The sequence below is a fragment of the Hemiscyllium ocellatum genome, chromosome 18 (assembly GCF_020745735.1).
Source record: "Hemiscyllium ocellatum isolate sHemOce1 chromosome 18, sHemOce1.pat.X.cur, whole genome shotgun sequence".
NCBI lineage: Eukaryota > Metazoa > Chordata > Chondrichthyes > Orectolobiformes > Hemiscylliidae > Hemiscyllium > Hemiscyllium ocellatum.
The window spans coordinates 16,303,864-16,329,864 of record NC_083418.1 but is presented as its reverse complement, the minus strand read 5'-3'; the positions used below and the strand labels follow the sequence as shown (position 1 = coordinate 16,329,864).

At 42.5% G+C, this 26,001-nt stretch overlaps 1 protein-coding gene across 1 annotated transcript in view; it reads left to right on the top strand.

The window, feature by feature from the left end:
- LOC132824536 (astacin-like metalloendopeptidase) overlaps nucleotides 1–26,001 on the top strand; it is a 300,317-nt gene that overhangs the window by 95,283 nt on the left and 179,033 nt on the right. The window contains exons 5-6 of the mRNA XM_060839170.1: nucleotides 2,050–2,205; nucleotides 17,964–18,084. Coding sequence (XP_060695153.1) covers nucleotides 2,050–2,205; nucleotides 17,964–18,084 — 277 coding nt within the window. The remainder of the gene's footprint in view (nucleotides 1–2,049; nucleotides 2,206–17,963; nucleotides 18,085–26,001) is intronic.

Below are 26,001 nucleotides of genomic sequence, written 5' to 3'. Positions count from 1 at the left end.
TTGGGTTTAAAACCGTCAGAATTTGTTAGATGCATCCTGAAAGATTCTTGAAACTATGTGTAGATAGCCTAACTAGGGAAAGGGCAATATTAGGGATTGAGTCTGGCCAAGTGATAAAAATTTGGGAGAGCAATTTGGAAACAGTGATCGTAATTCAGGACCTTAAAATAATTTTGAAATGGATCAGTGTAAGTGTCAAGTGCTAAATTTGACAAAGGCTAATTACAGCAGTGGAAGGCAGAAACTGGTAAAATGGATGAGAGGCAAATCCATATTTGATATGTGGGAGTCTTAAAAGCTAGTGACAAGAGTTCAGGACCAGAATGTTCCTGTGAGGATGAAATGTAAGGATGGCAAGATTTGGGAACCTTGGATGACAAGAAATGTTGTAAGTTTAGATAAAAAGAAAAAGGAGACACATGTAAGAATTAGGAAACAAATTAAGCAAGGCTCTTGAGAAGTATAAAGGAAGCAGAAGAGGACTTAAAAAGAAAGTAGGAGTGCTAGAAGGGGCCAAAAATGTTTTGGCAAGGAGGATTAAGGAGCATTCAATGCATTTTATACCTACAATGGAAGCAAGAGGAAAATAGGGAAAGGGTAATCCTCTCAAGGACAAAGGAGGGAATATATTTGTGAAGCCAAAGGAATTGGATGAGGTTCTTAATGAATATTTCACGTTGACATTCACCAAGGAGAAAGACATGGATGATGGAAGTTTGAAGAGGAGTTTGTTGATACTATAAGGCATGAAAGAGGTGGTGTTAGGTGTCTTGAAAAATATTAGGATAGATAGGTCCTCAGGTCCTTATGGGATCTGTACCAGGATACTGAAGGAGGCAAGAGAGGAAATTACTGAGGCCTTGACAGAGATCATTGTATCCTCTTTAGCCACAAACAAGGTCCCAGGAGAATAGCCAATATTATTTCTTTCTTCAAGAAGTGCAATAGGGATAATCCAGGAAATGTTTGGCTAGTGAACGTTATATCATTGGGAAAATGTTCTTAGGGATAGGAGAAGAATGAACTTATTAGGAATAGTCAGCATGGCTTGTCTCACAAGCTTGTGACAAAGATGATTGTTGAGGGTAAGGCAGTGGATGTTATCCATGTGGATTTTACTAAATGACAGATGGAGTTTCATCCGGATAAGTGTGAAGTGATGTATTTTGGGAGGTAAATGCATGAAGAAAATGTGCAGTAAATGGCGCGACCCTGAGAAACATTGATTTATGGAGGGATCTTCACTCCTTGGAAGTGGCAACATAAGTGGATAAGATGGTAAAGAAGGTATACAATATGCTTGCCTTCATCTGTCAAGACATTGAGTATAAAAGTTGGTAAGTCATGTTGTAACTGTATAAGACTTTGTTCAGGCCACATTTGGAATACTGTGCTTAGCTCTGTTTGCCACGTTGTAAGAAGGACATGGAGGCTTTGGAGAGGATGCTGAAGAAGTTTACCAGGATTGGAATATATTAGCTATAAGGAGAGATTGGACAAATTAGTATTGTTTTCACTAGACCATTAGAGGCTGAGGGGCGACCTGATAGAAATACATAACTTATCCCAAATGGAAATGACAAATACTGAGGGGCATAGGTTTAGGGTGAGAGGGAAAATGTTTAAAGATGTGTGAGGAAAGCCTTTTATACAGAGGGTAGTAAGTGTCTGGAGCCCACTGTCTGGGTGGATGATTGAAGCAGATACGATAGCAATGTTTAAGAGGAATTTAGACAAACATATCAACAGCTAGAGGGTCAAGGTAATAATTGCAGGCAAATGGAATTAGGTTTGAATAGCATCATGGTCGACGGAGACATGATTGGCCAAAGGCCTATTCCTGTGATGTACTGTGCTATGTTCTAATTTCCATATTACAGAAAAATCAAACACAGACCTGAAAGTTTCCATAATTAAGAAAGATTTTCTGGCTAGTTGGATAAACCTGTTAAATGGATGGTGCGATCTAATATAGTTAGTACTTCATGGCATCATTAACAATGTTGACAATTTCTCATATTTTTAACTTTTGTCTTTATTATTTTGTAGTGGAACGTACAGGAAACAAAGTACTTCAATATGGTGACATTCTAGTAGATAGCAGCAGAAATGCCATGACATGCCCAGAAGGAGGAGATACCTGCTTATGGCCCACTTCAAAAGATGGGAATGTCTATGTACCATATGCATTAAATGAAACATACAGTAAGTGTCTCTCATTAATATTAGGCCCTGACAAATAGAATGACTTATAATATCTTACTGTCGATGTTGGCACATTCATAATTATTTATCTATTTTATCAAGAAGGTTCTCAAATGATATGATTAATCTAAGGGTAACTAAACCATGAAGAAGAAAGCTCCTAAATTTGAACTGAACTCTGAGTCAATTATATTGTTTCAACTGTGACTGTTTATGTATCACCTTTTATGTTTTCCTGGTTCTGTTCCTGGTTACTGTTACAAATTCCTTGAGAGAGTTGGATTGCAAATTACCATATTACTAATTAAATTAGTGCAATATTCAATATATGTTTCAGTTAATATATTACTGCACATTCTGAAACTTGCCTGTGAAATCAAGGTGACAGCAAAGTAACAATTGAAGGAATATCAGATAAACACTCCAACAACTACTCATTACATGCAAATACTTCCCTACCTACTATTGGAAGGAGATTGATAAGTATATTTTCTGAGAATACATTCTGTCTTACAATTTTCTATCACATCACCACATTAGTACCATGATGGTGTCTGCATAAACCTGGTAGAGAGCTGGAAGCTATGCTGTTGCAGCCTAACAAATGTTTATTGGCAGTTTACACTATTTACAAGATAAATTATTGCAGGATTTCAGGAGTGGGAGGGTGAGGGCCAGAGTGCAGGAGATGGGATGGATCTAGCTGGGGACCCTGTCAATAATGGCAGTGGGGAATCCCCAGTTGAAGAGGAACGTGGACATTTCAGAGGCAATCTTGTCAAAGTTTGTATCATCAGAACAGATGCCACAGAGACTGTGAAGCTGGGAGAATGGAATAGAATCTTTACATGGGAATGTATAGTCAAGGTCACTATGGGAGCTGTTGGGTTCGTAGTCAATTTTGGTGGCGAGCATACCCCCAGAAATGCAAATAGAGATGGCGAAGAAGGGAAGGGAGGAGTCAGAGTTGACTAGGTGAAGATGAGAGGGGGTGGAAATTGGAAGGGAAATACACAAACTTTTCTAATTCCAAACAAGAAAGGCAAGCTGCACCAATTATGCCATCTATTGCCTGTAATGGACCCGCATTTGATTTTAGACAAATGCTTCTTTTTTACATATATATTTTTGACAGATTGTTTGAGTAATCTACTTTGCTTATCAGTTTCTTAGTCTTCCTTTGGTGCATTTGAATACTGACCCAATCCTCAGAATTAGTGACATTTCTGGCAACATTATAGGCCTTTAATCATTTACAAAACTGAAATTTCTTTGTCAACCATGGTTAACTGGCAAATTTTGAGTTTTTGCTCCTTGAAAGAAGGTACAGTTGCTATAAGTCAAATATTAGTTATTCGGTGATTATTTCGCCTATATGGCTCATGCCTTTTATAGATTAAGGACAAAAGGGTAACTGGGGAGAGAATAGGTCCTGATAAAGATATGTGGAACTACAGGAGATGAGAAGATGCTAAATTATTGTTTTGCATCAGTGTTTATTGTTGAGGATATGGAAGATAGAGAATGTGGAGAAATAAATAGCGACACCTTGAAAATGTCCATATTACGGAGGTGCTGGATGGCTTAAAACTCATAAAGGTGGATGTGAGATTTAGATTTGCTTTATTATGCAACAAGAAGCTATTAAGATGTGCATGGTACCCTAGACATTTAATATACAACCAAACTAAATATGTGGTATGTCTTGCTACTTTATTTTATATATACTGGCTGTTTTATTTTAAGGAAATGTTAACGTTTGGGCTAATTTACGTAAAGATTGATCTTCTAACGATCAGTATTGCAATGTAAGCAGTTAGTAAGAAAAACAAGCTAGCTGGGGGCAAGGGGTCAGCTTTGAAAAATAACGAAACCTTGAGCGAGACAATACTTCTGCTAATATGGTGCAAAAACAACCAGATAAGAGTACAAGGTGCGAGACGGTTGCTAAGTTCAAGGGCTGAAAATATCATTAGACAGGGAAGTGGGTTATGCGGCTGGAGTTCGAGACAATGAGGACATGATCATATGCTTTCTCTGTAAGAAATGAGATCATTGTAAAGCAATGACCCTCGTGACCTCTAGGGGCCATAGGGGAGGCTCTAAATTGCTATATAAGAAAGATCGCTGTAATGCTTGGGTACGCTTTTCTTTGGGAAGGCGTCCAATTCTGCAGAATTTGTTAATAAAATCTTTGTTCTCTTGAATTTGTCCAGAGCGATTATTTAGAAGTGAATTTTCATTTCTAACAGTGGATAAGTCACTGGGACCTGAACAGATGTACTCCAGAACTCTGTTGCAAGCTAGGGAAGTGATTGCTGGGCCCCTTGCTGAGATATTTGTATCATTGATAGCCAAAGGGGAGGTACAGAAAACTGGACGTTGGCTATTGTGGTGCCGCTACTTAAGAAAGGTGGTAAGGAAAAGCCAGGGAACGATAGATCGGTGAGCCTGACATTGGTGGTGAGCAGATTGTTGGAATAAATCCAGAGGGATAAGATTTACATATATGTGGAAAGACAAGGACTGATTAGGGATAGTCAATATGGTTTTGTGCATGGAAAATTGTGTCTCACTAACTTAATTAACTTGTTTGAAAAAGTAACAAAAAAGGATTGAGGGCAGAGGGGAGAACGTGATCTGTATGGACTTCAGTAAGGCCTTGAAAAGTTCTTCATGGTAAACTGGTTGGCAAGGTTAGATCACATGGAATACAGAGACAACTAGCCACTTGCGTATGGAACTGGTTCGAAGCAGAAGACAGGGTGGTGGTAGAGGCTTGCTTTTCAGACTGGAGGCCTGAGACCCGTGGTGTGATGTGATCTGTGCTGTGCTTTCTGTCATTTATATAAATGATTTGAATATGAACATAGGAGTTCAGGTTAGTAGGTTTGCAGATGACACCAAAATTAGAGGTGTTGCACACAGCAAAGAAGGTTGCCTTCGAGTACAATGGGATCTTGATCAGATGGGCCGGCGGGTCAAGGAAAGGCGGATGGAGTTTAATTTAGATAAATATGCAGTATTTTGGAAAGACATATCAGGATTGCACTTATACACTTAATAGTAGGGTCCTGGGGAATATTGCTGAACAAAAAGACCTGGAATTGCAGGTTCATAGTTCATTGAAAGTGGAGCCCCAGTTAGACAGAACATTGAGGAAGAAGGCATTTGGTATCCTTGGCTTTATTGGTCAGTGCATTGAGTATAGGAGTTGGGAGCATGATATTAACCAGAAGAGGAGAGAAGCAAGTAGTGTGGACAAGTTATATGGACAGTCTGTACATTGATGAGTAAACCGACTGAGCAATAAAGCTATGGAAAATGAGAGTGTTGGGATGGTTTCCAAAAGCACCATATTAAGAAGCTGACTATAGAACATGCTATATTACATTTTGCATTAAATATTGAGTTATGGTTAAGTAACAGTTTTTTGCAAAAGAACCTTTTGGGATGAGTGACCACATTACGTTGAGTTTACATTATGTTTGAGAATGAGGTTGTTCATTCTGAAGCAGAGGTGTTAAATTTGAGTAAGGGACATTACGAAGCATGAGGCACAAAAATGCTGAGGTGGATTTAAAGTTATAGAGATGCACAACGTGTAAAAAGATCCTTCAGTCCAACTCGTCCATGCCAACCAGATGTCCTAAATGGATCTAGTCCCATTTGCTAGCATTTGGCCTATATCCCTTTAAATATTCCCTATTCACATACTCATCCAGATACCTTTTTAAATGTTATAATTGTACCAGCCTCCACTACTTCCTCTGGCAGTTCATTCCATAAACAGACCAAGTTCTGTGTGAAAAAAGTCACCCCTTAGGTCCCTTTTCATCACACATTCCATCACACTATTGATGGCCTATGAATAACTCCAAACAATACCTTCTGCCCCTTGCTGTTTTTTTTAAACGAAAGAGATTGCACACATAATTCTTTCAATCTCAGATTCTCTCTTACTAATGTCCTCATACAGTTAATTAATATTAGCAATTAGTCAGTTCCTTAGTATTAGTCCAACTCTTTTTCCTCCTTGTTTGTCCCACCCAAATGTTGAATATTACAATCAGTGGTAACTGAACTAGCTGTTTCACGAAAGAGACTCGTATCCGAAATTGTACCCTTAATCTGTAAAGGTTCTGTGGTATAGCTTCTGACTCTACCCAAGGTCTCAAAGTTAAGATTTGGAGTCCAGAGTGAATTTTGTTATAGTCTAGCCCTGCAATCACTGAAATGGCTGTGCTGGTATCAAGTCCATTAGAACTTAGTGACCATTAACCAAACGTTTATTTTGATTGGTTTGGATTTGGATGTTGCTAAATAATGTAACTGTTCTAAACCAAATGTAGGCGGGCTATCCAGGGTGTGCACTGGGTCTGAGTTATCTTACTCAATTTAGGTCATGTACAACACTTTTGCTGTTTTGAGTCTGCAAACCAGCAACAACTACAAGGACCTGCCGGCACCCAGATCCTGAAGAAAGTTTTAACCACTTGGTCGAGACTTCGCTTTGTCTTGGGGTTTTTCTGTGGGCTGACCTCCAGTCTCTCCATTTAGGATATGTCCTGAGTGTGTCTATGCAATTGTCTTCAGTCAAGTGGTGTTTGGACTGTTGAGATTATCCAATTCCATTGGAATACCCTGCAACTCAGATGCTTCACTTGCTGCATTTTGCAATGATAAATCCAGTTGCAGTGCCTGTTTTGAAGTCCAGTTAGGCTTCAACTAGTAGGCATCTTGCATAGTTACATCATTAATCCCACATGCCAGCTGGTGTCTCAATATCTCATTAAGGGATAAACCAAACAAGTCGTCTTAACCTAGTCCAAATTCCTGATATAAATTCTCCTACTTCTCAAATTGTCAAGTAAAAATGAGAACGTCACAGAATTAGAGGAGGTTTGGTTAATTAATATTCCTTAATTAAATCTGTCAACCTTTCAAGGGTTTCAGTATCTGGTGCGTCAGGGAAAGTAATAACAAGAAAACTGTGGGTCCACAAGCTATCAGGAGCACTCCTCTTTGCTTTTCATCTGCTCCATTATTGTTTGCTGGAAGAAATAGTAAAGGACCTTCCACATGTAATTTGGTGATGAATTAGCAGCCTCTGTGGAAGCACATTCTTCGAGCGAATTAGTCCCGTTTGGCTGTGTTTGGTCCTTGTCCCTCTAAATCTTTCCTATTCTTGTAAATGTCTTTTAAATGTTGTAATTGTACTTATCTGTATCACTTCCTCTGACAGTTCATTCCATAAACATACCACCCTCTGTGAAAATGTTGCCTCTCAGGTCCCTTTTAAATTTTTCCCTTCTCACTTTGACCTCTAGCTTTGGACTCCCTTATCCGGGGATAAGGACCTTGGCTATTCACTTTATCTATGCCTTTCATGACTTTATAAACCTCTAGAAAGTCACTCCTCGGCCTCCCATGCTCCAGGGAAGAAAGTCCCGGCCTATTCAATCTCTCCTCATAACTCAAACTCTCCAGTCTCGATAACATCCTTGTAAGTCTTTTCTGCCAATTTAATAACATTCTTCCTCTCACAGGGTGACCAGAATTGTACACAGTACTCCAGAGTGGCCTCACCAATATCTTGTACAGCTATAATATGATGTTACAATTTCTGTACTCTATGCTCTGACTGATGAAGGCATGCGTGCCAAATGCCGCCTTCATCATCCTTTCTATCTGTAACGTAATTTTCCAGGAATCATGTACCTGCACTCCAAGATCTGTCTGTTTGACAATATTCCCCAGGCCCCCTCCATTAACTGTAAACCTTGCTCTGGTTTGTCTTACCAAATTGCTTTGCGCTTATCTAAATTAAATTCCATCTGCTAATCATTGGCCCAAGTTGATCAAGATCCCATTGCACTCTTAAATTACCTTCTTCACTGTCCACAAAAATACCAGTAATTTTGATATCATCCATAAATACCGCTGGTCACAAGCCTTCAGTCTGAACAACAACGCTGTACCACTACCCTCAGTCATTTACCATCCAGCTAATTTCGTATCCATTGGCAAGCTTTGGAGAAAGTGAGGACTGCAGATGCTGGAGAGTCAGTGTTAGTAAAGCATTGCACTGTAAAAGGTACAGCAGGTCAGGCAGCATCTGAGGAGCAGGAGAGTCAACATTTCGGACATAACTGAAAATGTGCTGCTGGAAAAGCGCAGCAGGTCAGGCAGCATCCAAGGAACAGGAGATTCGACTTTTCGGGCATAAGCCCTTCTTCAGGAATGAGAAAGGTGTGTCCAGCAGGCTAAGATAAAAGGTAGGGAGGAGGGACTTGGGGGAGGGGCGATGGAGATGCAATAGGTGGAAGGAGGTCAGGGTGAGGGTGATAGGCCGGAGTGGGGTGGGGGCGGAGAGGTCAGGAAGAAGATTGCAGGTTAGGAGGGTGGTGCTGAGTTGAGGAAACCGACTGAGACAAGGTGGGGGGAGGGGAAATGAGGAAACTGGAGAAATCTGAGTTCATCCCTTGTGGTTGGAGGGTTCCCAGGCAGAAGATGAGGCGCTCTTCTTCAAACCGTCGTGTTGTTATGGTCTGGCGATGGAGGAGTCAAAGTACCTGCATGTCCTTGGTGGAGTGGGAGGGGGAGTTAAAGTGTTGAGCCACGGGGTAGTTGGGTTGGTTGGTCCGGGTGTCCCAGAGGTGTTCTCTGAAACGTTCCGCAAGTAGGCGGCCTGTCTCCCCAATATAGAGCAGGCCACATCGGGTGCAGCGGATGCAATAGATGGTGTGTGTGGAGGTGCAGGTGAATTTGTGGCGAATATGGAAGGATCCTTTGGGGCCTTGGAGAGAAGTAAGGGAGGAGGTGTGGGCGCAAGTTTTGCATTTCTTGCGGTTGTAGGGGAAGGTGCCGGGAGTGGAGGTTGGGTTAGTGGGGGGTGTGGACCTGACGAGGGAGTCACGGAGGTAGAGTGGTCTTTTTCGGAACACTGATAGGGGAGGGGAGGGAAATATATCCCTGGTGGTGGGGTCCGTTTGGAGGTGGCAGAAATGAGGGCAAATGATACGCTGTATATGGAGGTTGGTGGGGTGGTAGGTGAGAACCAGTGGGGTTCTGTCCTGGTGGCGGTTGGAGGGGCGGGACTCAAGGGTGGAGAAGCGGGAAGTGGAGAAGCTGCGGTGGAGGGCATCGTCGATCACGTCTGGGGGAAACTGCGGTCCTGGGAGAAGGAGGCCATCTGGGCTGTACGGTATTGGAACTTGTCCTCCTGGGAGCAGATGCGGCGGAGACGAAGGAATTGGGAATATGGGATGGCGTTTTTACAGGGGGCAGGGTGGGAGGAGGTGTAGTCTAGGTAGCTGTGGGAGTCAGTTCGTTTATAGTATATGTCCGTGTTTCGAGGGATTTGACTGAGACAAGGTGGGGGAGGGGAAATGAGGAAACTGGAGAAATCTTCGAGGGATTTGACTGAGACAAGGTGTTTCGAGGGATTTGACTGAGACAAGGTGTTTCGAGGGATTTGACTGAGACAAGATGTTTCGAGGGATTTAACTGAGACAAGGTGTTTCGAGGGATTTGACTGAGACAAGGTGTTTCGAGGGATTTGACTGAGACAAGATGTTTCGAGGGATTTGACTGAGACAAGGTGTTTCGAGGGATTTGACTGAGACAAGATGTTTCAAGGGATTTAACTGAGACAAGGTATTTCGAGGGATTTGACTGAGATAAGATGTTTCGAGGAATTTGACTGAGACAAGGTGTTTCGAGGGATTTGACTGAGACAAGGTGTCCGAGGTGTCCGAAATCCCATTTCGGACATAACCCTTCTTCAAGATTGAGACAGGGAAAGGGGGCTGAGAGATAAATGGGGGAGTGGGGCTGGAGGAAAGGTAGGTCGTATGGTGATAGTATGGCAAAGGGAAGAGATGATGGTGATAGGTTGGTGGGAATTGTGGAGTGGAAATGTGGGAAGGAATATGGACAGGTAGGTCAGGTCAAAAGTGTGGATCTGAGTTGAAGGGTTGGATCTGGGATGGGGTGGGCACTGGGAAATTTGCAAACTGGTGAATTCAGTGTTCATGCCATGTGGTTGTAGGCTTCCCAGGGTGGAAAATGATGTGCTCCTCCTCCAGTTTGCAGGTGGTATTGTGGAGGAGGCCCAGAATAGAAAAGTCCTTTCCCCAGCCCCCACCTCCTCCCACCCCAGTCCTGAAGAAAGGTTATGCCGGAAACGTTAACTCTTTTGCTCCTCAGATGCTGCCTGACCTGCTGTGCTTTTTACAACACCATGCTCTCCCTGTAGCATGTGATCTAACCAATCTATCATACAGAACCTTGTCAAAGACTTTGCTAAAGTCCATATAGACTATGTCTATTGCTCTGCCTTCATCTGTCTGCTTGGTCACACCTTCAAAAAACTCAAGTTTGTAAGACACATTTTCCACACACACAGCCATATTTATAAAACACAACTCAAAGACGACTGTTGTAAGTAAATTTCTTCAGGAATTTGCTTTACTCTTGTTGCCACTGAAACAACTCCCCAGAGGCCAGAATTCAATCATCAAGTCATCTTTTATATACATGTGGCAAGTTCTTGATCCTGATTCAACTCCCTGAGAGCCAGTTCTCAGAGTGTCAGGATGTCTGACAATCCTTTTTTAAATCTGTCAGGGCTCCCTGTCAGCCCCAATCAGGAAACTCATATTCTATGGGGTCCACTTGGCTGATCTCGTTACAATTATCACTATACCATTGTCTCTCATGATCTTAGGCTGTATGCAGTCAGTGACTCTTGTTTGTCTTTACCCAAGAAGGTGGCTGGTGCATTTTCACTCAAAGTGTGCAAGTGCTTCCTGGTCATCATTTTGTGGATGGATTCAGTATATTGCTTAGCACCTGAAAATGTGTTCTAACACAGTCCAATAGATATTGTGAAGTGCAGCATTACATTTATCTTGCATTATGCAACATTACATAGAAAGTACAGTACAGAAAAAGGCAATCCACACAGCTAGTTCTAAGTGATGTTTGCCAGTGTTTTCAATCTGGATATGTTTCCCATCTTCATCTGAAGCTTCAGGTATTTCCTTCTATTTCTTTTTTCTTCAAATTTATCATGCTTTTCTCAAAATGTAATTATTTTGGAGCTGCACAGTGGCTCAGTGGTTAGCACAGCTGCCTTACAGTACCAGGGACTTGGGTTCGATTCCAGCCTCAGGTGACTCTCTGTGTGGAGTTTGCACATTCTCCCCATGTCTGCGTGGGTTTGCTCTGGGTGCTCCGGTTTCCTCCACCGGATATCGTATCCTCCACGATACAAAGATGTGTAGGTTAGGTGAACTGGCCATGCTAAATTGCCAATAGTGTCCAAGGATGTCTAAGTTATTTGTATAAGTAAGGGCTAAATTACTGGAATAATAGGGTTGGTGAATGGGTCTGGCTGGGTTACTCTTTGACGGGTCAGTGTGGACTTATTGAGCCAAATGGCCTGTTTCCACACAATAGGGATTCTATATTTAAAAAAATATTCTTCTCAACTAGTCCTTTTGTTACTATGGGCAGAACCTGGAGTTCTAATTGTCAGCTGCACTCAAGTGAGTGTGTGCAGTGATTGGAACCTGGGCCAAGTGGATCTTATTGACTGAGATCCTTAATTGAGGTCATTGGCTTGGGTGAATCAGAGAGCCCTGGCTATCAGAGATAAGCAAGATAATGGCCTGGCCAAACTGGCCATAAACAGGTCCAGACAGCGGGCCGTGGAGGGGGTCGTTAGGGCCGACTGCCTGCCCCTCTTCCGCGGTTACGTTAGGGCCCGGGTGTCCTTGGAGAAGGAGCACGCGGTGTCCACCAACACCCTGGAGTTGTTCAGGGAGAGGTGGGTGCCGCAGGGAGTGGAGTGCGTCATTTCCCCCTCTAATTCTATTTTGATTTAGTCCCTGCCCTCCCCTTCACTGTTTGATCACACAGCATTGCCCTTTGTGAGGGGCACTGCTTGTCACTGGCTACTCGGGTGTTTTCCTATCTTCCTGGTGGTGGAAATTGAATAAAAGATTTGTGCACTTTGTGTCTCTCACTGTGTCTCACACCTGCACACACGCACTATGGGTGCTGGGAAAAAAAATAAGCATTATTGCAGTTAGGCGGTAGTGTGGGGGAAAAAAAGAAAAAAAATAAACTGATTCTGCATTGCCCTTTAAAAAAAAAGAAAAAAAAAAGCAAGATAATCAAAAGATGTGAGCAGGCTAATCAGAACCCATTTGCTGTGCATGTATAAATAAAAGGTGACGGCCATGAGATACTTGTGTCAGTGTGTTTGAGCTGAATATCTCATTGTTCCACTTCCTAAATTTAACAAGCAGCTTAAATCAGGTTAAATGTTTACCTTCCTTGAAGAAACTATTCAAAGAACAAAGAAAATTTACAGCCCAGGAACAGGCCCTCCAAGCCTGAGCAGATTCAAATCCACTGTCTAAACCTATCACCTAATTCCTAAGCATCTGTATCCCTCTGCTCCCCACCTACTCATGCATCTGTCCAGAAGCACTTTAAATGAATCTACCATGCCTGCCTCTACTGGCAATGCATTCCAGGCACCTAACTCCCTCTGTGTAAAGTACTTGCCGTATATATTCCCCTTAAACTTTTCACCTCTCACCTTGAATGCATGACCTCTCGTTATTGAATCTCTCACCCTGGGAAAAAGCCTATCTCTATCTACACTGTCTGTACCCTGCATGACTTTGTAGACCCCTCAATCTCCTTTTTCCTAACGAAAACAATCCTAACCTACTCAACCTCTCTTCATAGCTAGCACCTTCTATGCCAGGCAATGTCCTCGTAAACCTTCTCTGCGCCCTCTCCAAAACATCCTTTTGGTAATGTGGCAACCGGAGCTATACACAGTATTCCAAATGTGGCTGAACCAAAGTCTTGTGCAATCTTAACATGACCTGCCAGCACTTATACTCAATGCCCCGTCAGATGAGGGCAAGCATTCTATCGACCTGTGCAGCTGTCTTCAAGGTACAATGGACCTTAACTCCCAGATCTCTCTGCTCAACAATTTTTCCCGAGGTTCTTCTGTTTACAGTATAGTTCGCTCTAGAATTAGACTGCCCAAAATGCATCACCTCACATTTGCCTGGATTGAACTCCATCTCCCACTCTCTGCCCAACATTCCAATCTACCTATATTTTCCTATATTCCTTGACAGTCCCCTATGCTTTCTGCTACTCCACTAATATTCGTGTCATCTGCAAACTTAGTGATCAGGTAAAAAATGTCCTCTTCTAGATCGTTTATGTGTATTACAAACAACAGCAGCCCCAGCATTGATCCCTGTGGAATACCACTGGTCACCTTTCTCCATTTTGAGAAACTCCCTACAACAGCTACTCTCTGTCTCCTGTTGCTTAACCAGTTATTTATCCATCTAGCTAGAACACCCTGCACACCATGTGACTTCACTTTCTCCGTTAGTTTACCATGGGGAACCTAATCAAATGCTTTACCAAATTCCATGTATATGACATCTACATCCCTTCCTTCATCTATCAACTTGGTCACTTCCTCAAAGAACTCTATTAAGCTGGTAAGGCATGATCTACCCCGCACAGAACCATGCTGCCTATCATTGATAAGCCCATTGTTTTCCAAATATAAATAGATTTTTATCCCTCAGTACCTTCTCAAGCATCTTTCCCATAATTGACATCAGGCTCACTGGTCTGTAGTTATATGGAATATCCCTCCTACCCTTCTTGCACAGGGGGACAACATGAGCAAGCTCCAGTCATCTGGCACCTCACCTGTATTTAAAGATGCTACAAAGATATCTGTACACGGCTCTAGCTATTTCCTTTCTCGCCTCCCTCAACAATCTGGGATAGATCCTATCCGGTCCTGGGGTTTTGTCCACCTTAATATCCTTTAGCCTACCCAACACACCTTCTCTCCTTATGTCAACATGATCCAGAGTAAACAAACTTCTATCTCTAATCTCAGCATTAATCACCTCCTATTCCTCAGTGAACACTGATGCAAAATAATCATTGAGAATCTCACCCATTTTCTCAGGTTCAATACATGACCTTCCTTCCTTATCCTTTAGTGGACCAACCCTTTCTCTGGTTACCCTCTTGCTTCTTATGTAAGAATAAAAGGCCTTGAAATACTCCCTAATTCCGCTTGCCAAAACTTTTTCTTGACCCCTTTTAGCCCTCTTGATTCCTCGTTTAAGAATGGTTCTACTCTCCCGATTATTCTCCAAGGCCTGTTCTGTTCTTAGCTGCCTGGACCTTATGTACACTTCTCTTTTCCTCTTAGTTAGTCGCATGATTTTTCCTGTCATCCATAGTTCATGAATCTTGCCTTTCCTATCCCTTTTTTTCAAAGGGACATGCCTATCCTGCATTATCTTCAACCTATCTTTGAAAGTGTCCCACATATCAAATTTGGATGTTCCTTCAAATAGTTGTGTCCAATCCACATTTCCCAACTCCTGCCTAATTTTGATATCATCGGCCTTGGCCCAGTTTAGTACTCTTCCCTTAGGACCACTCTCATCTTTGTCTACAAGTATTCTAAAACTTACAGAATTTTGGTCACTATTCCCAAAGAAATCCTCCACTGCGACTTCTACCACCTGGCCTGCCTCATTCCCCAAAACCAGGTCCAATATGGCCTCTTCCCTTATCGGACTATTGATATACCGCTGTAGAAAACTTTCCTGGATGCTCCTTACAAATTTGGCCCATCAGACTTTTGACACTGTGTATCCCAGTCAATGTTGGGAAAATTAATATCTCCCATCACCACCACCCTGTTGCCTCTACATCTTTCCAGAACCTGTTTGCCTATTTGCTCTTCTGCCTTGCACTCACTGTTGGGGAGGCCTGTAATGCAGCCCCCCCAATGTAACTGCACCTTTCTTATTTCTCAGCTCCACCCATAGCACCTCACTGTTCAAGCCCTCCATAGTGTCCTCCTTTAGCACAGCTGTGATATCATCCCTGACCAGCAATGCAACTCCTCTCCTCCTTTTACTTCCCTCCCTGTCCTGTCTGAAGCATCTATATCCTGGAACATTTAGTTGTCAATCATGCTCTTCCTTCAACCAAGTCTCTGTGATTGCAATGACGTCATACTCTCAGGCACCAATCCAACCCCTAAGTTCATCTGCCTTTCCCATTATACTCTTTGCATTAAAGTATATGCACTTCAGGCCGCCAGTTCTTTTATGTTTATCTGCTCTCTGCCTATTTTACCTTGGTAATGCTAACATTATAATCATTACAGTCTCCAGTTTCCACCTCACTGTCTAGTAGTCTTTTCTTCTGGTTCCTAGCCCCCTGCCACATTAGTTTAAAACCTCCCCAACAGCAGTAGCAAAAACTCCCCCAAGAACATTAGTTGCAGTCTGGTTCAGTTGTAGACCGTCCAATTTGCAATAGTCCCCCCTTCTCCAGAACCAGTCCCAATGTCCCACATATCTGAACTCCTTCCTCCTACACCATCCCTCAAGCCACGTGTTCATCCTGCCTATTCTTTCATTTCTACCCTGGCTAGCACGTGGCACTGGTAGCAATCCCGACATCACTACCTTTGAGCTCCTCCTCTTTAACTTCTCCACTAGCTCCCTGAATTCTGCTTTCAGGACCTCCTCTCGTTATTTACTTATATCATTGGTGCCAATGTGCCCCACGACAATTGGCTGTTCACCCTCCCCTTTCAGAATGCTCTGCAGTCAATTGCTGAAATCCCTGACCCGAGCACCTGAGAGGCAACATACCATCCGGGAGTCTCGTTTTTGGCCACAGAACAGCCTATCTTCTCCTCTTACAATTGAATCCCCTATGACTATGGCCCTACAAGTCTTTTTCCCGCCCATCTGAGCAGCAGTGCCCGCCACTGTGCCATGATCCTGGCAACTGCTGCCCTCCCCTGGTGGCCATTTCCCCCAACAGTATCCAAAATGGTATACCTGTTTTGGAGAGAGATGATCGCAGGAGACTCCTGCACTGCTTTCCTACCCTTTATCTGCCTTATGGTCACCCATTCACTGTCTTCCTCAGTAATTCTAATCTGCAGTGTATTTCTACAGTGAAAGTAAGCTTTTATTGACAGTTGCACAGGAGCATAATATAAAATTTTAAAATTATATTCCATTTCTTACAAATTCATTGGCATTAAAACTGCATTTGTGGGTACTAAACAGGTACCTGAGTCTTCAATTTGATAGGCATTCTGTGTCGTACTCATTTTACTCTGGAAGTGTGTTGCTTGTTATATTAGTACAGACAAAAAAATGATCTTCAGTTTTTGAAACCAGCACTTTCATAAGAAGAGTTTTAACTTTTCGTTGGGTCCCCTTTGTCAATTGGAGCAACCTGAACACAATCACCTTCAGGCAGTCTGCGTCCAGAAAAACATGTATAAGAATGCAGCCAAACCAGCCACCCTTTGAAAGGAACAGAAATTGCTGAAGAAACTTAACAGGTCTTGAAATTATTGATTGGGAGAAAGTAGACCAGTTTCGTTACCATTGACTTTTCTTTAGAACTGATAGCAGTCAAGTAAAGGTGATATTTATGCTGAAGATGGGAGGAGCATGGAGGAAGGAGAGTTGAGCAGATAGGTGAAGGTGGTGACCAGTTTTAATAGAATATTGTAGGCTGCACCAAAAGACAAGATGTTTAAAGATTCCTTTTCATTGGGCAATAACTTTGACCTCTATAGCAGTCCTATCCAACTACAAATCACGTCCCTCAAGTATTCAAATGCTTCCTCCTTCAACTCCTGACTGCAGTCTTCCTTCCACTCTCAGTTGCAACACTTCCAGCCTCTGCTCCATATCATCCTGATTGCCACTGCAACACCACAACTCTCACACCATCCTCCCCATCCCCAGCTGACCCATTCTCCCATTTATATACCCTTTCTCTTTTTTTTTCTTTTCCTGTTGCTTGCATTCCTCTCTTCTGGTCACTACTACCTCCTGAATGCATTCTATGATGTCGCTGCTGGAGAATTTGTAGTAGATGTGCATAACTCACTAATCTCATTTTAAGAATATGTAATTTCCAGGTGAAACTGTCCTGCTGTTCCTTGAATTATATATATGGAGATGGGACTTTGGTTTAAAGCTTCATCAAAAGTGTCTGACAATGCAGCTCTCACTAGATCAGGTTAGATTACTTACAGTGTCGAAACAGGCCCTTCGGCCCAACAAGTCCACACCGACCCGCCGAAGAGCAACACACCCAGACTCATTCCCCTACATTTACCCCTTCACGTAACACTACGAGCAATTTAGCATGGCCAATTCATCTAATCTGCACATTTTGGGATTGTGGGAGGAAACCGGAGCACCCGGAGGAAACCCACACAGACACGGGGAGAATGTGCAAACTCTCCACACACACACACACACACACACACAGTCACCTGAGGCGAGAATTGAACCCAGGTCTCTGGCGCTGTGAGGCAGCACTATGCCACCGTACTGCCCAAATTTAAAATCCATAAGGTGGCAACAGGCCACAGCCTTGCCTCATCTGAGGATTGAACTCAGGGCTTTCAGATTATGAGACTGGCGTGCTGCCTACTGTGCTAAAAAGGCCAGGCGGCAACTAGGTAACCTCATAAATGAAACAAAACCAAGCATATTTCAAACATGTTTTTCTGGTTACTCAAGCTTCATCTTTATGTTACCTTTTAGGTTATGAATGTGTCTATTTGTCACTTATAGTCATGTTAAACTAATACACTCTATTGTTTTATGTTCATTTTTAACTAGATGAAAATCAGAGAAGAAAAATAAAAAAAGCTCTGGATGAGATTGGTGCCTTGACTTGTGTGAAATTTTATTATAAACGGAGAAATGATCAAAACTATGTTAATGTGCAGCCAGGACCTGCGTAAGTTGAAGAATACTGGGGTAATGGAACATGTTAATGCATTCACTAAGTTGTAATATATGCCTGATGAAACTTAAGGTAGTTTAATTGTCACTATTCTCTGTATAATTCAACCATAAAGCAGGATATATTTGAGAGATTAAAGTTGTACAAAGTATTTTATGTTCTGATACGAAGTGGGGTGAATCTTATGGATATATTCGTTCAATGTCATGTTTTTTGAGCTTGATCAAGGAACCATGTAATTGTCCCAAACTTTTCTCATGAACTATCAACCCTGTTTCTCCCCTCTGATGCTAGCTCAATTCTCTCTCACACTGTAGTTGAAGCACTCGTCATTGCCAGTATATCACAAAATAGACTAGAGTTCCTGGCACCAGCGCTGTCTTTAAAAGACTGCCAGGAACCAAGTCTAGCACTGTCACCAATATGACACCCGTAAATGCCATGCACAGTGGTAGCACTTCTTGATTTATAGCCAAAGTGGGAAAATCACATCAGTTATTGATCTGCAACTGTGAAGCCCCTGCTGAGCCACTGGTGGGATGCAGAATGCCATAGTATTTGATCAGGTCAGAGCAATTTGAGTAAAGATGTTCCCAAAATACTAACAAGTGTATTTCCTTGTCTTATTGCATCAGGTGACGATATTTGCATCTTGAAGTTCAATCACAAAGACAGAAAATTTCTTGGAGATGTTGCAATGATGAAGGCCAGCATGCTAAATGCCTTCTTCACCAGCCTGTCTATCTGTGACCCCACTTTCAACAAACTATGTACTTGTACTCCTAGGTCCCTCAGTTCCACAACACTCCTCAGGACCTTACCATTTATTACAAAAGTCCTACTTTAGTTTGACTTTCCAAAGTGCAACACCTCATACTTATCTGTATTGAATTGCATTTGCCAATCCTCGGCCCACTTCCCTATGTGATCAAGATCCCACTGTAATTTTTGATATCCTTTCTCACTATCAATTATACTTCCTAATTTTGTACCATCTGCAAACTTACTAATTATACATTGCACACTCACATCCAGATCATTTATGTTAACAGCAAATAACAAAGATCCCAGCACCGACCCCTGTGACATGCTACAAGTCTGAGAAACAAACTACAACCATCACCCTGTTCTTCCTACCATTGAGCCTATTTTGAATTCAATTACCTTGCTCTCCTTGGATCCCATGCGATTAACCTTCTACTTATTCAATATTCCCACATTGGATCATAGCATGCAATACTTTAGATAAACATCAGTTATAAGTTCCTTCAAAACCAACAGAGTATGTGACCATGTTGTTGATATGGCCCTAGTACTAATGGGTGAGGGTGCCACCTAACAGAATATGTTTTGAACTATGTGGAGAATTCCTTTAGCATACAGACCTGCATCACCTCATCTCTTTATTGTCCTTGTAAGAGATTCATACTCAGAAGGAAATGGACCAGGAATAAGACCCCAGTGCTAAGAGCTATGCAGGCCCTGGAAGAGACAGCAATATGTAACATTATGATGGCAGGAAGTGGATATGTGGTAACAATGAATTGACTACTTATGGAGGACAGAGAACAGGTATTCTAAGAATTAGAGTTGTGATTGCCATAGTGGCGATTGTTGGGAAGAATGGTTATGTTGAATAGAAGTGAATGGTAGGTAATTGAACAGTGGAAAAGTGATCCAGAATTAGCAACGATAGCCTAGTCTGGCACCAATGGTACACGAGGAAGGTTTCCATTGTCTTCCTCTCATAAGCATTTTTTTGTTTCTCTCAAGAGTCTAGCATTGTTGGCTTCTCAGATTGGGCAAGACATACTGTGGACATCAAGAGAAACATTTTCTGAGGAAGCATCGTCAAATCAGACAGCTCACCAACTTCAAATGTTTAAACTTGTATCTCAGCTGGTCCATGTGTATTTTTTTTAACATTGGTACCACTAATGAGTACATGACCAGTGTGCAGAAGGAGGTACAGAGACTGATGGGCACCTTGTCACATAATTGGGGAAGACCATCACAATGATGCTCCACAGAGGATGTAGTAGGTCCTCAGGAGTTAAAGTGTGGACTTCAGTATTTGAATCAACAAAAGATGATGCGTGCCATTTGTCAGAGTCCCCGAAGGCATTGAGACCTCATGGACCACGAATAACAGTCTGTAGTGCAGATAAATTGAGGTACATTTTTGTATTTCAGCACTTGAGCTCCATCCATGAGTAATAGAGAGGCCTATGCAGCAGCACCTGGAGTATATGTTGAAGCAGCAAGGTATTTTTCACAGAGGATATGGCTATCTTCATCACCAAAATCAATGAGCTCAAGGCATGAATACTGATGTCAGTGCTATATGTAAGGACCTGTGACCTATGAAGAGAACATTGTTTCAGGTGGCCCAGCAGTGGCTGGAGATGATATGGAATTAGCCACACCCCATCCATCAGCAAACCCATCAAGTTCAAACCACTGCGGCAGCACAGTGGGCGGCACGGTGGCACAGTGGTTAGCACTGCTGCCTCACAGCGCCTGAGACCCGGGTTCAGTTCCCGTCTCAGGCGACTGACTGTGTGGAGTTTGCATGTTCTCCCCATGTCTGCGTGGCTTTCCTCCGGGTGCTCCGGTTTCCTCCCACAGTCCAAAAGATGTGCGGGTCAGGTGAATTGGCCATGCTAAAATTGCCTGTAGTGTTAGGTAAGGGGTAAATGTAGGGGTATGGGTGGGTTGCGCTTCGGCGGGTCGGTGTGGTCTTGTTGGGCTGAAGGGCCTGTTTCCACACTGTAAGTAATCTAATCTAATCTAATCAAGGGCTGAGGATTTTCCATGATAGTATAAAATCATGCACGTTGAAAGAATCTCACAATCTTTAGCTTCCATGGCCCTCTTACAATGAAGAATGTTTAAAATCCAAGATCATTCGATGCAAACTATTCATGCAGTGAAGTCATACGAACAGTGCCGAAGACCTCTGTATTTAGAAAGTATTCCTGAATGACAAGCCTGTAGTCAGCCAGGTGGACCTCAGAGACTATAAGTTCCCCAATTGTGATTGTTAACCTGTTCCAATTGGGGAGTCCTGGTGGACAAATTTAAACAGGAATGTCAGAGGTTCTGTTCACTCTAAGCTGGTTCTGAGCTAGCTGTACCAGTCATATATTATGTACGTGTAAATAAAGGATGACTTGGTGACAGGATACCAGTCTTTCTTGGGTTATTTCAGTGGCAATGAGAGAAAAATGCATCCCTGAAGAGATTCAGTTGAAACCATCATCTGAGTTGGGGTAAAGATTTTTCTGGCATCATGCTGCTATTTGGTAAGCTTGTATCGTTGAATGCTGCCATTGAAGATTAGAGCCAGTATGTGAAAGAATGTGTTATATTTTCTAGCCAAATACATTGGGACAGATGAAAAGCAACAAGTAATTCTCCTCACAGCTTGTGGACATGTAGCGTTTTAGGTTAATAAGAGCCTAACTTTCTCTGAGGCACCAGATATTAAAACCTTTCAAGAGTTGACGGATTTACATCAGGAATACTACGATCCCGAGCGGCGTCTATTTTTGAGACACTATTAGTTTTACTTGGTAATTTGAGATCCAGGGGAATCTGTATTGGGATGTTTGACTAGGTTAAGTTGACAGGCAAAGGCATGTGATTTTGATTTATCCCAAAGTGAGATGCTGGGAAACAGTTCAGTATGTGGGATTAATGATGTGACCATGCAAAAGTACCTACTACCTGAAGCCCAACTGGACTTCAAACAGACACTACAACTGGCTTTACCATTGGAAAATGTAGCAAGTGGAGCTTTTGATTTACAGGGTATTCTGATGAAAGTGGACAGCCTCAGCAGTCCAACTGAGCTTGGGGAATAACACTTGAGTAAAGGCAATTGCATAGCCTCATCCAGGATGTATCCTGAATAGAGGGACCTTAATTCAGTCCACAGCAAAACCCCAAAACACAGCCAACCCTCAGCCAAATGATTAAAGTCTTCACAAGAATCCAGGCCACAGGCCATTGTAGTCGTTGCCGGTATGCAGACTTGAGTAAGGAAAGTCCCACTACACCTGAATTGAGTAAGTGAACTCGTAGGACAGTATCCAGAAGTGTGCACACCCTGGAAAGTCCTCCTATATCTGGTTTGGAGCATTTAAATTGCTAAGCAATATCCAAATTGGAATCAATCAAAATAAAAAACGGGTTTATTGGCCACCCGGTTCTCATGGAGTTTGATATCGGCACTGCTGTGTCAGAGATTGCAAAACCAGTCTTTACCAAGATTAGTTCTATATTCAAACATTTATGTTTGCATCCAACCTCAGCCAGGCTTGAGAACCAACACCAGGTAACCTCTAAGGGTACAATTTCAGTTCTGGTATGTTATAGATGATTTAGTTACCTCTGATCATAGTGAAAGTGTCATATTCAAGCTTGATGGTGCAAAATTGGTTGAACAAGATTCATCTTGATTGGCTCAACATCTGTTGATGAGAAAATGGTTGTCTCAATAAAGTCCTAATTAAATACCTGGATGATTTTCAGGAAGTTCTAGGGACTATCAAAGGAGCTAAACTTCCTTGACCAGGAAGCAATTCCATGATTTTACAAGGCCAGCCAAGTGCCATACGGTTTACATGCAAAAGTACAGTCAGAAATCAAGAGGCTAGAAAGCAAAGGAAGCATCAAACCAGTACACCTTATGGAATGGGCAGCATTGATTATACCAATTGTGAAGCCGGATGGGTCGATTCATCTTTGTGGGGGACGTACAGTCAAAACTGGCAGAAGGGGCTGTCACTCACAAAGCTGGACATGAGGCAGGCTTACCTGCAATTACGATAAGATGAGGATTTCCAGAAGTATGTCACAATTAATACCCATAAAGGTTTTTACCAATATAAGAGATTGCCTTTTTGAATATCATAGGCCTGTGCCAATTTCCAGTGATGGCCCATCCAGCAGTCGCAGTCTCCAGTCATGGTATTGAAGTTGCAGAGGATAAGTTTGCCCACTGCAGGGACCTGTGTGAGAGATTGGTCAAGGCTGGAGTGGAATTTCTCCTTGTCCTTAGCTGCTGCATTGAACAATGGTGCATATGGCTGAATACTGTGATATACAGGTTTTGACATAACTGAAGAAATCCAGCACCGTCTCCAGTGTGCTAGCTCACCCTTCAGCTAACTGAAGAAAAAGGTGTTCAAGGATAACAGCATCAGATCCGATAATGGTTTACAGAGCTGTGGGAGTTCCTATCTCCTACATGGCTCTGAGACGTTGACTATCTACAAGGCGCTGGATCAGTATCATCAACACTGCCTGCAGAAGATCCTGCGAGGGAAGAAAGATGCACCAACAACAGCATCCTCGACGAAGCCAACTTCTGCAACATCAAGACACTGACCAATTTCGATTGGCTACAATGAACTGGGCACATAGTCCTCATGACCAACACGAGACTCCTCAAACGGAACTCTACTTCCAGCTTCGAAATGGTACGCCAGATGGATAAGGAAGCACTTCAGTGATACTCTCAAGGCCTCATTAGCAAAGTGCTGCATTCCCAGAAACCTGGGAATCACTGACCCAATACCGTCCAAAGTGGAGGAGGAGCATCAGGGAAGGCATTGAGTACCTTGAGATTTGCTGTTGGAGGAAAAAGTAGACACCAGGTGAAAGCAGCAAAAGGAGTATGCTGCCACATCAATGCCCCACCCACTCCTTCCCATGATCACCCTCTGCTACAAGTGTAACTGAGCCTGTGGTAGCTGCATCGGTCTGTACAACCACCTGCAGGCTCATCCTGCGAGTGGAAGGGAGTGATCCTCATCTGCAAGGGACGTCAATGAATGAATGAAATTTTTCAGTGGACAATGGAAAACATTTTACGAAGTCTACCCCAGGTCACCATTTATCTATACGACATGTCAATTACTGGGAAGATCAATAAAAAGCATCTAGAAAACTTGGACATGGTGCTTAAAATTTCTCCAAAGAAGGTGTATGTCTTATGAGGGAAAAATATGTCTTCCAGGCACCCCAAGTGACCTACTTCAACTACAGACTCAACAAAACTGCACTCTTTGGCTCCCACTTCTGTACAGGAGCTTAGGTCTTTCCTTGGGTTGGTGAATTGTTACGAAAATTCATACATAACCTGGCCTCCACCCGAGAAACGTTAACATCTGCTGTTGAAAAATGATCAGCCTTATCAATGGTCTCATAGCCAAGAAGTCGTATTTAGAGAAATGAAGAAACAGCTATCGTCTTCAGAGGTGTTGGTACACCATGATCTCAAACAAGAGATGATACTGACATGCGTTATTTACCCATGTGGTATCAAGGTAGTATTGGCTCACTCGTGGCCCAGAAGAGTATATGCTCAAGACTTTATGCTTCCCAGACTTTGGCTGATGCCAAACAAAGATACACCCAGATAAACATGCCATCTTTGGTGTGAGAACATTCCACCGATGGCTTTACAGATGTAAATTTGTAATAGTATTAGACCATAAACCTCTGCAAGGACTACTTAGAGGACAGGGTTGTGCCTCCCACAGCTTCAGACCGAATTCAGTAGTGGATTCTTATTCTGAGTGCATATAATTACAGGAGGCCAAGCAGCAAATGTGGATGCCTTGAGCCACTTCCCACTGGTGGATACCCCACCAATGGTGTCGACGCTGACAATATCAGACCATGAACACATAAGGATCCTATCTAGTAAAATTAAAACTGCTGGTGGTGATAGAGATAAGAAAAGGCTCATCACAACCAGAATTGAAACCTTTCTGGACCTAGCAAGACCAGATCACCATAGAGGATGACATATTATTATGGGGAGCAAGAATGATTGTCCCTAGCAAAGGCCACCACCACATACTGGCTGACCTCCACCAGGGTCATCAAGGGGTTTCTAAAATGAAGATGTTGGCAAGAACTTGTGACCAGGATTGGATGCTGGCATAGCCATATTGTGGAGCAATGCCCAGAGTGCCAATACAGACAAAAATTACTGACAGTAGCTCCCCCATTGCCAACGTTAGTACTTTCATGGGCTGTGAGACAGTGAAGACTGCAGATGCTGGAGATCAGAGTCGAGAGTGGAATGCTAGAAAAGCACAGCCGGTCAGGCAGCATCCGAGGAGCAGGAGAACAAAACGTCGATTCTCCTGCTCATCGGATGCTGCCTGACCTTTTATGGACTGTACATTCTTGGTTATTGTGGACACCCACTCAAACTGTTCATACAGTTCATTTTTCAGTCATGGAGATAACAAATGAAAAGCTCTGAGTTATGGAAAAGGATAAGACTTCCATAAAAGTTAGTTTTTAACTGGATTAAGGCAAATTTTAAAGTTGCCTGGAGTAGACTGTTCACAGGTATGGAGATGACTGATACCAGGGAGTCTTTCAGAAGTGTGATGATGAGAGTTCAGAGACATTATGTTCCTGTCAGAATGAAGGAGAAGGCTGGCAAAATTAAGGAACAATGGATGAATAAAGACATTGAGGCTCTAGTTGAGAATAAAAGATTGTCTTATTTTAGATATAGACAACTTGGTTCAATTGAATCGCTTAAGAATGTCTCTACACTCTTCTATTGATTAAGAGAGAAATCAGGAAGGCAAAAAAGGGGTTATGAGATTGCACGGCAGATGAGGTTAAGGATAATTCAAAGAGATTTTACAAATATATTAAGAGAAAGAGGTTAACTGCAGAGATGGTCGGACCCCTTAAGACGTTATGACATGGGAGAGGTACTAAAAGAATATTTCTCATCAGTTTTTACTGTGGAAAAAGAAATGGAGTCGAGAGAGTATATTGAAATAAATTTTCATGTTTTCACAACAGTTCATATTATAGAAGAGGAGGTTTGGGAGGTCTTATAGAATATAATGGTGGGATAAATTTCCAGGA